The sequence below is a fragment of the Falco peregrinus genome, chromosome 12 (assembly GCF_023634155.1).
Source record: "Falco peregrinus isolate bFalPer1 chromosome 12, bFalPer1.pri, whole genome shotgun sequence".
Classification (NCBI taxonomy): Eukaryota; Metazoa; Chordata; class Aves; order Falconiformes; family Falconidae; genus Falco; species Falco peregrinus.
In genome coordinates, this window is record NC_073732.1 from 24,181,207 (window position 1) to 24,195,054 (window position 13,848).

A 13,848-nucleotide genomic window follows, 5' to 3' on the forward strand; every position below is an offset into this window, starting at 1 on the left:
AATGGGAGAGTTTATGTTAAAAGAAGTGGCGAATACATGACTATTATTGTCAGACATGTGAGAAAGAGTAAGGTGACAGACCATAATCTCAAGAGACTACAATCACTGATGCTCTGTCAAAAACTGAAGATTAAAAAACCCAATAATTAGCAAAATCTGTTCAGCAGGTTTTTTAATTTGATGGTTCAAGTCCACTTAAAATGGGTTTGTCTGTACTACAGTGAACAGAAAAAGTCACAATGTTAAGATGTACTGAACATGAACAGTCCAGGAATCCCTCCATATGTATCAAGTAAAAGCTGGTACCAACCGGAAAAAAACCCTGCCACCCTCTTCCTACTTGTTGCTACCTTTAAGCAGCAAAATAGTTGCTCTTCAAATAAAAGGAAAGTTTAATTATTTTATAATTTAAGTTCTCTGAATAACTACTCTAATACCTCTAACGGGACTGTAGCCGACAGTTACTAAAGATATTCAGAATACCTTACTGTCTCTGTTGTAACACACACTAATCAGTCTTTCAGAGAACCCCAGCTAACAGCAGCATAAATATATATATATGTGTGTATGCAAGTATGAACAAGGTTCCACAAGCAACATTTAGCACTTTTCCTCCAGAAGTAAAGCCAGCTTTACATGACACAGAAATGAAAGATTACAGGTCTTCCTAGAAGCTTTATTTTGCCATTTTAACTATAGTGATGACACTGGCATTTTCTCCTGGGACAGGTCTCACTTTCAGAGCAGTTCTATTACCACACCTTTGCATTATATTTTTCTATATGCATTATATATATATTAGATATGCATTTTCCACATTTCCTGCACCTAATACAGCACTGATGATGTCTTCGTTAGGAAAAAGCTGTATTCATTCAAACTAAGACAAAGCTAAATTCTACTGAGAAGAAACACGGCATTCTAAACAAAAATTAGCAGGCCAAGTTAATGTGGACCATAGCCTGCTGACCTGCATGAAAATACACAAAATGCTTTCATTCACTAAGACGTGGGGAATAATTTCTCGACGACAGCCCTTTCCTTCTGATGAAGATAAGCTTATGCACTGCTTTTCTAAGTGTCTTTGTTACAAAGCTATTCTAAGACATAATATCCTTATTTGTCTCCTTATGACACATACAAGGAATTAGAAGAAAATCTGATTCAAGCACACCCTTTTCACCACCACATTTGGATGTGTCAACTGACTTCTGCTATGGAAGCATCAGGTTTTTTAGAATTTGTTTTAGCACTATTATAATAGCTCTTAATCAGGGATCTGTGAGTAGGAAACATGCAAATAAACAAGACAGTACTTGTCCTGAATTACTTTCACTTGAAATGTTGTCATGTATATCTTCCATAAATATTACTAAAGGATCATTTTATTCAGACTAATAAAAGGCCTGCATGAATCAATACCTTGCAAATGTAAGGATCAGTAAAAGATAAACCATAGGAAGACTGAGAACATGCAAATGGTGAATCTAAACACAAACACTGGAGAACAGATTTTAAATATCTCTGGAAGATCACTAACCTCATCACCATCTTCCCCATCTTTCCTGTGATCAAACAGCTTTTCTCATGCTTTGTCTTTTACAGATCATCCAACAGTCATAACATCCTCTAACAAAAACACCCACAAGCAAACAACCTTCCCCCCCCATGCCAACAGTGAAATGCAATTCCATATCAGTATCTCATTTTTTACTTCTGAGCTTAAACTTCTGTGAGGGAATAATCCACTGTAAGAACAGAAACTACTGCCTCAGATTTTTCCACCTGCAGCATAATACAGCTATCACGTACTATGTATGTGGACATACACAGATACACAATCACATACTGTCTACATATCACACACCTAGGTCATTCATTAAGGCTTTTGATAACAGCTAATTATAGCTCACTGGAATTAATCCACATGACTCTTGGTGAATTATGCTGTTTCAGTGTCATTTCAGTACCACAAGGTGCAGGAACTGCCATTCAAAACATTTTAAAGCATCTCCTTCCCCCGTAGAAGTCTGAGATCTCAACCTGCCTGCTCCTGCAATCTCTTTTTCCAGAAAAAATACATCACCAGAAAATGAAATAAATGTTGAAAGAGCAAGAAGAAACATGTGAAAACATGTTTGTAGGCTTAGACCAAAGCTTTCTTAAGCTGAATGCTCTCCTATATGGAACTCGATCCTCAACAGACAACATAAGACATTGAGCTGAAGAGCTGATCAGTAACTGCTCAAGACAAAAGAATAATATAAAGAAAGGATGCAAGAACTCAAAAATTCTTATGAAAGTTGTTAGTTTTTTGGAAATATTGATGGACATACATTTTGATTTTACAATTAAAATTGAACTTTTTTCTCCCCCACACCTTCCCCACTCACATTAATGTATTAAAATTAAGACAAGAAGCAAGTTTAACATGTATCACAAGAGGACTGTCAGGAGTATTCTTCGTTTGAACCAAACCAAACTGAAGGTGAGCAAAGCATTGGTAACTATGCCTTTACCTGTAAGTCTAACACACATTACAGCCCACATGGTCCAAACAGCGCAAAATCAATGTCAGACACAGACAGAACGCAAGCCAGCAGTTCTAACTATGACAGAAAAATGGTTCTTCAAGTGTGCTGTTTGTTTGGTTTTGTTTCTTTTTTTAAATCAGCAACAATAATTCCACAGGATTCCTAGAGCACAAGAACCTGTTCTCTATTGCTACAATGCAGTCCTCCTCACAGGTACCAATGCTGTAATAGCTTCTTGTACTGAACTGACAAAAAGCACCTAGAACAAAAGAGATAAAAGGTAAACTGAGTAATATCAAAGCTAAAATGGTTGTAATTACAGATGCTATTCGGTGCCATGCATTTGAAGCTGCTACACTTTGTTACTGTATCAACAAAAAAGTATGTAAACATTTGGTGTAAAAGAGTAAATTCCCTAAGAACTCACTCAGGAACCTCTGTTATACACACTGCAGAGATTACAGTAGGTCTTTACAATAGGTAAGACTATTTTCAGCATTTTAAACAACCAGCCCTATGAGACAGATAAGCGTGGCTTACCTGAGAGAAGGAAATACCTGGATAAACTCAACTTAATGCCCTAATTCCCAAGTCTCCGGGAATTCCCTATCCCCTTATTCTCATGATCTCTGTTCAGTTTAGGAAAATCTTCCTTCCTGGTTTTACGTATTTCATGAATTTAAGATAAAGAATTACCACTGCACAGCTGAGTGAAACAAAAACCCTTCAAAGATCTCTTCGCTAAAGTCTTTGTCTTGGCTGCGAAAAGCAATTAGGCTCTTGGCCAGACTAAGTGCTGTTTTGGGGATTCAGGTTCCTATCTGCTCTGAGTTGGTAAGTGTGGAGTCTCGAGCCCCAGGGAAGTATCCAGACTATCAGATTCCCAACCGTTTCAAGAACAATCTGTGCTTCTGAGTTGCTGGGTTTTTTTCTTTAATGAGAAGTTCTAAAAGATGAAAAGACCTTCCTAGCAAGGCTTTCACAGTAACTTCTACAACCCACTTAAATGCTTCTATTAAAATTAAATTAAGAGATTAACATTTCCTGATTAATACTATTTCCCATTAAATCCTCTATCCAGCTCTAATTTTGAGACAGTTTATTTGACAAAAGGAGAAAAAGCTGCCTTTTGCATCAGCATTTAGATCCTCAGTCTCCAAGTTGTTTCAGTGTAAGTTCAGGTAAAGTGTTCAGCTTTGATACCCACTTCTTGATAGCGCTAGTCTGAGAAGCAGGCATGAGAACTCCTGTTGTAAGAAAGCAGAGAGAATAATTTGTTTAGATCTCTAAACAAATCATGACCAAGGCATTCAGCTTGTTAGGTTTGTTGGTATTCACAATGGTTAACCAACACCCTATATGACTCCGTATCATTACTAAAAGTAAACTGATGTTTGCATTAACAGATAAACAGTCTATACATTAGACCTAAATGAAACATTCCAGTGCTTTCGAAATTATTACCCAATTTCAATATTCAAAGTGTCATAAGCCAGCATTCCCGTCCAATATAGCAGTTTTCTTCCTCACTCCCACAACCCTGAGCTGCTTTCTCTCTCTTCTTTGCACCACAGCCTCCCTATACTAAAGCAAGAATTCATGTGATCCAATGTGGAAATGATCAAGATTAAAACTGAACCAGCAGAAGACAAACCGTTTTAACCCAGAAAAGTTCTCACTTTAGTTCACTGCCTGATCAAAGGAACACTAGCTGATAGCCAGGGGCATATCCATGACATTAAGAAATGATGGATTAAGGGGACGTAAAACAAAGAGCTTGGAATTTCACATACTATTACTTTGGCAGTTTTTCACACATCCTTTAAAGCCACAGATTGTGCCAGCCTCTACAGTACTTCCATAGACTTTTGTCAAGAAAAGTCCCAAAGCCAGAAATCAAACACAGTAGCAAACACCAAGTGCTCAGCATGGTTCCTATATCTCTCCTTAAAAATATAAAGCTAGAGATAACAGTAAATACTGCAAATATATTTTTTCCTACTTAATACAGACAACTAGAAGGAAGCTGTTGAGAGTATCATGTGTTCACTCTTAATCCAAAAATGCAACCTACATTTTTTTCTGCTTACATCACCTCCTCTCAGACTTAATGGCCCAATGAACCACTATCAACCCTTGCACTCAAACCTTAAAGTTAGGTCCTCTGTTACTATTTAATAGGGGATTGTGAACCCAAAGCAGAATGCTGCTTCTGCCTTCTATGCTATTATTGGAGAGCCATTGAATTAGACCTGCAAAATTCAGATGTTGCTGTGCAGATCTCTAGCACATTTTTTTTCCAGAAGTGTAATTGACAGTAGTCTTAGTTACCATTGACAGACTCCCTCAGAAGTCACTCAGTCCCTGAGAAACACCCTAAAACCTGATGAAATAGGTTTTCATCCAAACACTGTCTTCCTTTAGACCCAAGCACCATTTAACACAGAGAGACCAACACCAAAGCTAGATTCTGAACATATCTGTTTTTGTTTTTTTTTTTGAAGTATGAATTTTGGCATGTGTCCCGCAATAAAGCGCTACAAAGGAACACGCAGTTATTCCTGGCAGCAGGTAAGGCAGCGGTGCGGCGGGTGCGCGCAGGGCAGGGCAGGGCAGGGAGGGCAGGGAGGGCCCCCCGGGTACAGCCCCGCTCCCCCCCGGGCCCAGCCCCGCTCCCCCGTCAGGCCGCGGCGGGACGCAGGATCCGGACCCCCGGCCCCCAACACCTGAGGAGCGGCTCCTCCGAACACAGGTCCCATCATCGCACCCCGGTTCAGAGCGGCACCCGAGAGCCATTTTCACGCGGCTCTTCAGTCGGGGCGGGGGTCCCTCTTTTCCCTCTCCGCCACAAACAAGCGGATATCCAGGGCTTGAGGTGGTAATGTCTCGGCACACGCACCGAAAAGCCGGTGTATGAGGCACCGCCGTACAGAGCCACCGCTGACGGAAACCCGCGCTGACAAGAGCTCCGGCCACCGGCGGAGAGCCGGGGATGTTCCAGGGCCACCGCGCCACGGCACCGGAGGGGAGCCCTCCCCGAGCGCCCCAACACACTATCGCGGCCCCGCCAACCCGGGGGCACAGCCCCCCCAGAGCCCGGGCCCAGCACCCCCAGCTCCCGAGGTGCCGGGCCAGGCCCGGCCGCGCCGCTCCGCCCCGGGCGCTGGCGAAAGCCTCTCCTCAGACCGGCCGCCGCCCCCCCGGGCCCCACCTCCGTACTCACCCCTTGTAGTAGGCCTTCACCCGGACCTGGTGGGCGCTGTCCCCGCCGAAGCTGCCCCCTCCGCCGCCCGGAGCCGACATGGTGCTGTTGCCGCTGCTGTCCCGCTGCGTCGGCATCCCCCTCTCCGCGGCGGGCGGCACCGCCCGGGGCGGCGGGCGAGCGGCCCAGGGGAGGGCAGGGGGAGTGGGAGGCGGCGGCGGCGGCTGCGCGACCCCCGCCGCTCCCCGCCGCGCCGCGGCCCCGCCTCCTCCTCACAGCGCCAGCCCGAGGCGGGTGGGACCACGGCGGATGGGGGGACCAGCGGAGAACGGGCAGGGGGAGAGCGCGGAGCCGCGCGGGACGGCGGCAGAGGAGAGCACGGGCCCTGCCACAGCAGGGAGCAGCTGCCCGGTGCACGGCCGGCCAGCAGCTCTGCCGCCCGGGGAAGGCGGGCGCCACGCCTCTCGTGTGCCTCCCCCCTCCGCGTGCTACGTGGGCTCTTCCCCGCGGGGCTCCGGCGTACACCTGCGGAGCGGAGTGCTCCACGCCGAAGCGGAAGGGGGGAGCCGGCGGCGCGGAGGCAGCAGGGGGCTCCGCAGGGAAGCTGCCGGAGCGGGTGGCTCCTGAAGCCGCCCGACAGCCCCTCTTCGCCGGCCCCCGCGTCCCGAGCGGCGGCGCGCCCCGCTGCCTCCCCGCCGCTTGGTATGGCCCACCGCGAGGCATGCTGGGACTGCGGGGCGGCCCCGCGGCCCTGGCGCCGGCTAGGCGGGAGGCCGGCGGCGGGCAGCGCCCCGCGTACCGGGCGGCTGCGGGCTGGGCCGGGCACGCCGAGCCGGGCACGCCGAGCCGCCTCTTCTGACTTTCAGGCGTCCGGCCTCATTTGGCAGCGGCTCGTCCTGCAGGGCTTCGCCCCGCCGGAGCTGCGCTTAGGAGAGGGAGCAGAGGAGGAAAATTTGTCGTTTTACTTTGGTACAAACAGGATTGTCCCAATTTTCGGACTTAACAAGCCAGAAACGCCGTCAGTAGTGCTTGGTGGGAAGCAGCTGCTCCGCCTGCAAGCAGCCGGGGTGTAGCCTGCGTGCCAGGCCCTGCAGCTGAGCTGTTTGGCGGAACCAAACCCACCGCTACCACCCCAGCACCAGGAAAAAGTGTCTCGGACACGTCTGTGTTCCTTCGCGATTGGTTTCATACCGTGATTCCTTCATTTATGTCCTCACTACCAACCCGATTTGAGAGGTGCCACAGAAAGTTCAGGATTTTAAGACTGAACCATTGCAGAAGTAGCACGCAGCCCTTCAGCAGCCAGCGCGGAGCTGGCAGGCTGCTGGCACTGCTATGGCAACATGCTTCTTACAGCTGCTGGTCACTGAAACATTTTCTGTAAGAACTCTAAAGAATCCATGCAATGATGAATTGCCCACAAGACAGTATATTTGGTTAAGGTGCAGCTTTAGTTACCATATATGAAATGGCAAAGATACTTTTTAAGACAGTAACATAGCAGTAACATGCTTTTTAACTAGGCAGGGTAAACAGGGATGGTTAACAAAAGTTTTTTTATTCAAACTGTTAATCATAAACCACCTTTATCACTGCAAGCAGTATGCCCTTCCAGTTTCCCTATTTAACAATACATCAGTACTTTCTCTGGTAACACATACTTATATTCCCCAATGCTCCCTAAGCAGATGGATGTTTCTGGCAATCCTAAGAAATAAGGAAGGTTTGGGTTTTTTCTGCTACAGTAAAAACAATTCCATTTTTCTACTACCCCCCTGCAAACTCCAGTCACTATCACATCTGGCTGCCTGTATTACCGCACCATGGAGGTGAGCTTTTTGTGTTCAGGCTGCTACATGAGAGCTGCACTTTCCAGTCAACACACCTCACTTTGACAAAACAACTTACTGCTTCATTTGCTGTTTACCTTAGGTGTGGTTACAAAATTTTTTTCATGCTACTTGACCTTCCTGCACTATTGTGGTTGGGTTTTTTTCTCAGAAGAAAGTTACTTGCTCCACCCAGCTTCCACACATTCTTACATCCTTTCCGTACAAGAGGAAGTACATGGCTGTATCTGAACTCATATACTGCAAGCAGGACTTCCAATGTTTTCTATCTCCTACTGGATCACCAAGAGTATTTCAGCATCAGTCTTCACTTTCCCTACACCTTCTTTTTTAACCTATGAAAATTCCTATTACCTCCTACTGAATCACCATGTTATCTTTTATAGAAACCTGGCATCCCCATTAGACCTGGTACATTGTCACTGCTTGCCACAGGCAGTCCACCTGTGGTAACTGCTTCAACCCTTGGGTTTAGGGTTGAGTTCAAGCTCATCTATAACACCTTGGATGGTATTGGAGTTTTGCAAGACACCTGCTGAGACTTTTTCTTTGCAAAGTACTTATCTATGCCAACTAACTGCTAGGTATCTAGCAATTTTTCTTCCCCCTTCATGTCCACGTATCAGCTGGTCAAATTGCATTATGAAGAAACCACCAACCTAACTGCAGAACGTATTGCTGATCTACATTTTACTATTTGTTCCCATCGCTTTTATCAAGTTTTTAACCAACTTCATTTTCATTCACACAACTGGTTCTCTTATCAAATACTTAAGTGTGTCACTAACTACCCATAACTATCCATAACTGTCCAATGCAGCAGTTTTCTTCCTAACTCTCAATGGACTGAGCCGCTTGCTTTCTGTATCACTGGGAATACAAGCAACTTCGAAAACACTATATACCTGGAGACTATTTAGTAATGTTACTGAATGCTTAGGCACAGAAAACATCTCTTTGATAAGAGGAAGACATCACGGAGAGGGCAAGGTGCCGAGTTGGTCAAGATGACCCATGTAAACTGACTTAGGCCTATGTGGCATAGTGGCTACTTGTCTTTACAGAGGTTGGGCTTTGCTCATCTATGCCAGGTAATATGCAGCAGCTGCTATTTTTATTATTGGAATTAGCATATAGGAATTATTGACGTAATTCAACTCTGACCAGTTATGGTTAATTTAGATGGAAAAGCTGTCTTCCCCACAGCAGAGAAAGGCTCAGAGCCAAGATTTTGTACTGAAAGCTAAGTTAAAAGTTCACCACCATCATCCTGGCTGAAGCTGCTGAGGTCTCTGAGCCACCAACGTGGAAAAGCACTAGAAGCAGCTACGTCCCTGACCTTAAATCTCCCAAAAGCACTCTCAAACTGCATGCTGCATGTCCTTCATTTTCCTGCTGTAGCTAAAACACAAAGTCAGTAAAACTTACTTGCCACAGGCCTTAGCAACACAGAGCTCAACTCTACCGCTCCCACAGGAAAATTCAAGCAAACATCGCTGCTGCCGTGCTCAGCTCACCATGCAGCAGCACAGGCTATGGCGGGCCCTGAGGGGAGCCCAGGTCCCTCACCCCTGCCAGGCCGCAGCTCCCCACCACCGCCTTCCTGTGCTACCCTGAAGCCAGCCGCTACCTCACTGCTGCCCGAGAGCCGCCCGGGGGCCTCCGCGGGGCCGCCCACAGCGCGCACCCGGCCACAGCACCTCACGGACGACGCCAGGCTCCGGCGACAACATGGCGGCGGGGCCCGTCACGTGCCCGCCGGCGGCGGCGGCCAGCGCGCCTGCGCGGCACCTCCCCCGGAGGGAGGCGAGAAGATGGCGGAAGCGGAGTGAGCGCCTTGTCCGAGGCGAGTCTCCCGGCGGGATGCGCGGAGGAGGGGGAGCGGCAGCGGCAGGCCCTGGCTGGGTCGTGGCGGGGCGCGTAGGCGGGAGCCGCCACCTGACATCGCCCCGGCGGCGGGCCGGCCCCGGCGGGGAGCGGGTGCCTCGCCTCCCGCCCACCTTCCCTCCCTCCCCGGCGGTGGCTGGCGCCTGCGGGGCCGCTGGGGGGGCGGCGGCGGCGCTGGGCCGGAGCGTGGCCGCCGGTTGTGGCGGCGGCGGGGCTGGGCTGGGCGAGGGGCCGGTGCGGGGGGCTGAGCGGGCGGGTCAGCCCGGCCTGCGGCGGGGAGCGGCGCCCAGGGGCCCTGCAGCTGCCGGCCGAGCCCCGGGGTCCCTCAGCGCGCCGGCGGCCCCTGCCGGGCCGGGCACCCCGCGCCGCTGCACCGCACGGCGGGGGTTGTCTTTCCACTGAGCATAGTTTAAATTGTATTTATTTAAACACAACCCCCAGGGTCTGGGCAGGGTTGGCCGGCACTTCAACTAGAGTGGCGGGGGAAGAGGGGTTACCTCGGAGCCCTCAGTCACATACAGGGCCCTCAGGGGCTGGGCTCGCAGGAAACTCATTTTTCTTGTGTGGTTTGTACCCTTGGAGAGCTGTAAGGAGAGGTCATGAATGGAAAGAATTAAGAACAAACTATATGTTAAAAAAAATTGCTGATTTTCAAATGCCAGTTATGGTTACAGATTGTCAGCAGTGTTTGTTATTACCATGACACTTACTGGAAGTCAAACTTCTTCAAACATGACATTCGTATCCACCGTGAAGGCAGTTTAACACCATTGGTACAGAATAGCAGGTATTTCTTTACTTCAGGTATTTGCTTTGGCCAAAAAATATGAAGAAAACAAAACTTCTGAGTTATTTAAGTTATGAACGGTGTAATTTGAAATCCTGTGGTGTCTCATACTGTTACTGCTTGAATAAATACTTATTTTCAATATAGTTTTGTTGTGCTTTGTGTTTTGGGCTTGCTTAAATGCATCGTGGTTGTTTAAAGTCAGAATTTGGTGCATTTTCTAAAACTTTGCATTACAGACATTATTTTGAGTTAGGTTCTAACAGGCAATACCATTGTAGGATTTTCATCGTGCATATAACAAAATTAATTTTATGATAGGAGTTTTGCCTCTTTGATATTGTTGAGTACTCCGTGAACAATTTTAGAAGATTATTTTCAATTGTATCTTGAGATTTTTTTTTTATAGTGGTTCTGCATATACAGCATTGTAAAGTAAATGAAAGCAACGCTGTAAAGGCAGTCTGATTTTAAGTCTGTAATGGTTTTTATGCTTTCTGTCATAAAATATCCATCTGTTAAATTGTAATGGTTTCTTTATTAAAATCACCACTTTTTCTGTATTTCCTCTTCTCCCTTAAACACTCCACTCCTCACTTGAAGAGAGGAGAGGCTTCTGACAAGTGTCATCTGTTGAAACACTTTACTAATCTTTTGCCAAAAGAGGGCACGCGATTTCTGCCTGTTAACACTGTGCTGTGCAGTGCTTGCGTGGTGGTGGGACCAAGGGGTGGCCAGCAAGCATCTCAGGCCGGTCTAAGGGAGGTGTGGCAGGAGGATTGGAGATGCACCTCAGTGGCAGGCCACGCTGAACAAAAGTTTAGGTGCTCTTTTTCCTGTTTTCATTGTACATCCATTGTGAGAACGACTTTGGTGATGACAAAATTATTTTTGAAAATTAGACACTTTCAGCTAAAGGATTAATAGCTCTCATGGGGTGAACTTCTGATGGAATACCTAGCAGAGCGGGATATGTTGCACATCTCGCTAATAATACATCTAAAATGTGGCTGAGAATGAAGGAAATTAAACATCCAATGTTGTTTTCTTAGGCTAATTTAACTGGTTGCATAACTCTGCTAAAACTAGCTAGACAAGCTGTAGGTGTAAATATTTTGATGTGCTTTTAATGTTCTCTGGAGGAGACAGGAGTTTTTTTCAAGGTACTTTTCATTAATGTTATGTGAAATTAATGTAAAGTGGTTTTAGAAGTAATGCTGTCTTCATTGCAATTGAAGTGGCTAACCCGTGTATGTTAACTTGTGCTCTAATGTAGGTAGACAAATGGCATTAATAATGCACAACAGATCTGAGTATTTAACAATAAAGTCCCATTTTTTTCCCTCGGTTCTAATAGTAGGGATCTCTGCTTTTATAGCACGCTTTATTGCCATGAATTTTCTTTGATGTCAAAACATATGCAAGTATGCAATACAATGGTAGGTGTGAGGTCCTTAGATGACCATACATCTATTAAAGTTTAGATATTCCAAGTGCTCAGGAGCTATGGGATCATGTGCGGTTCTCTGCTTGCAAAGTAGTCGTGTTTTGAGAGGTGAAGGTAGCAGCCTGGCAGCGTTGCGTTCTGCTTTCAGCTGTGCGAGTTGAAACTCTACTAATTTTGTTCCCGTTTGATGCAGCATCCAATGGGTGGCTTGTTAAGCCACTTGGCAATGCTGATTTTTCCCTAGCACATTGCAGCTCTCGCAACGATTATTTTTCTGAGCCAGCCTTTATTGTAAGAAGGAAACACATTTTCGCCTCCCTTCCCCCCACCCTTTTCTTAACATCCTTTTAAAAGCAATAAACAGCAACTATGCTATTTCCTGTTAATCGTAATACTAATAATGAAAAAGAAACTAAACTAAACACCCCTCATATATTGAGATAGGTGATTCATTTTGGTTTTTAAGATGCTATTTTGGGAGAGAGGTTGTGCTCTGCAAGAAAGGGACATCTCACAACACTGGGGAGGAATCATCAGAGATGCTTAAATAGGTAGTTTCTTCTTTGGCTCTTACTGTATTTTGTGAGGTAGTGCTGTAAAAAGTAAAAACATTTTTCTCTACATCCTTTCCATCTCTTTCCAAATAGAGCATGCCACTGTTGATTTTTGCCGAGAACATGTTTTGCTCAATGTACAGAGTGGTCAGCCAGCAGTTTCAGTGTTATGCTGTGGGGAAGAGGGATGCAGCAGCACTCCTGTGTAGCTTGCTGGAAATTATGTGTGTATTCCTAAAGTGGTCACCTTTTGCTACTCTTGATGAATCTTAGAAGATTATAAACACATCTCTCAGCAAATTTCATCACACAGTAGGAAATACTACAAATTTCTTCCCCATTTGAAAAATTGTCCATTATTCTATCTCCGCGAAGCTTAGATGTTTTTTATTATTATTTTTTGCCTTTAAAAATCAGTGTGTACTGTCCTTCTGTTTGTGAACTACTTTTATTTCAATTCTGCCAGGCTGGACGAACGCTGCACAGCTATGGAGAATGAACCAAACACAACAACATGTTCTGCGTCTACAACTACTATCACTACCACCTCCACTTCCCGGACACAGCTACCACAGATATCTGTCTACAGCGGCTCTGACAGGCATGCCGTCCAGGTACTGGGCTATGAGGTGCTCTTTCCTGTCCTGTACAGTGCTCTCAAATATAGGCATTGGACAATACTTTACACAGGATTTATTTTTCATTCTTAATTTCTGTTTTCTCAGTATCTGACTTTCTGCTTTTCAGAAGATACTGTTTACAGAAGGGTATCAGACCACTTAAGAATAGTGCAGAGTACAGGCCTGCCTGCCAGATAAGGGAGGGTGGAAATGCTATGCTAGAAAGTTTGGATTTTTTCACCATTCTTAGGGGTAGGGATTATTAATGTAAGCCTTTACAAAATAATGCAAAATTAAAGCTGTTTGTCTGACCAGCGTTGACTACAGGGATCCAGGGGTATCTGTGTGTGTAGCTGCTGCTTTGGGTCCAGCCCCCTGTTGCTGTTAAGTTGGGTCTCCTCAAACTGTACAGTCCATTCCATTGGGTTTGGTAATTGAGTCTCTCACGTGCTATCCTGATCTTTCAAAAAGCAGAACATTGTGTAGGACTTGTGGACAAGAACCTCAGAGGCTTGGATGTTGTGTTATGAATGATGCTGTGATGTCAGCTGATTGTCAGGCTTTCCTTGAAAACGTGAATATATGTATGTTGACTATATTCTGTGACTTGGTTGAAAACAGTGATGGAGCAAGTTCAGTATTACATAATTGATGTGAAAAGAATTTATTTGGTTTTGTTTCCTTGTAAAGGTGAACTTCAGCATCATGTCAGCATGGTGTTTTCTTTATAATTGTAATTAATTACCTACTGATTCACCACAGGTTATTCAGCAGGCCTTGCATCGTCCTCCTAGCTCAGCTGCTCAGTACCTCCAGCAGATGTATGCAGCCCAACAGCAGCATCTAATGCTGCAGACTGCTGCTTTGCAGCAGCAGCACTTAAGCAGTACCCAATTTCAGAGTCTGGCAACTGTACCACAGGTGAGAGTGAAGATTACTGAAAAAGAATGGTGTACTACTTTCTAGA

At 45.9% G+C, this 13,848-nt stretch overlaps 2 protein-coding genes across 8 annotated transcripts in view; one reads left to right on the forward strand and one right to left on the reverse strand.

Moving 5' to 3' along the window:
* PRKCI (protein kinase C iota) overlaps nt 1-6,411 on the reverse strand; it is a 29,863-nt gene extending 23,452 nt beyond the window's left edge. Inside the window, exons 1-2 of one of the 2 annotated variants that reach the window (XM_055817573.1) lie at nt 5,758-6,411; nt 3,742-3,781 (exon numbers count right to left, since the gene is read on the reverse strand). In XM_055817573.1, the coding sequence (XP_055673548.1) occupies nt 3,742-3,773 (32 nt within the window). In that variant the 5' untranslated portion in view covers nt 3,774-3,781; nt 5,758-6,411. The remainder of the gene's footprint in view (nt 1-3,741; nt 3,782-5,757) is intronic. The other variant, XM_055817572.1, reaches the window with a different exon arrangement.
* Nucleotides 6,412-7,114: 703 nt separating this feature from the next.
* The window catches only part of PHC3 (polyhomeotic homolog 3), a 40,804-nt gene continuing 34,070 nt past the window's right edge, over nt 7,115-13,848 (forward strand). Inside the window, exons 1-3 of one of the 6 annotated variants that reach the window (XR_008749478.1) lie at nt 7,115-9,432; nt 12,728-12,875; nt 13,644-13,802. Coding sequence is in view for 5 of the 6 variants with exons in the window: in XM_055817571.1 (XP_055673546.1) it covers nt 12,750-12,875; nt 13,644-13,802 (285 nt within the window). In the remaining variant the exon portion in view is untranslated. The remainder of the gene's footprint in view (nt 9,433-12,727; nt 12,876-13,643; nt 13,803-13,848) is intronic. The other 5 variants (XM_055817571.1, XM_055817567.1, XM_055817568.1 and 2 more) reach the window with 5 other exon arrangements.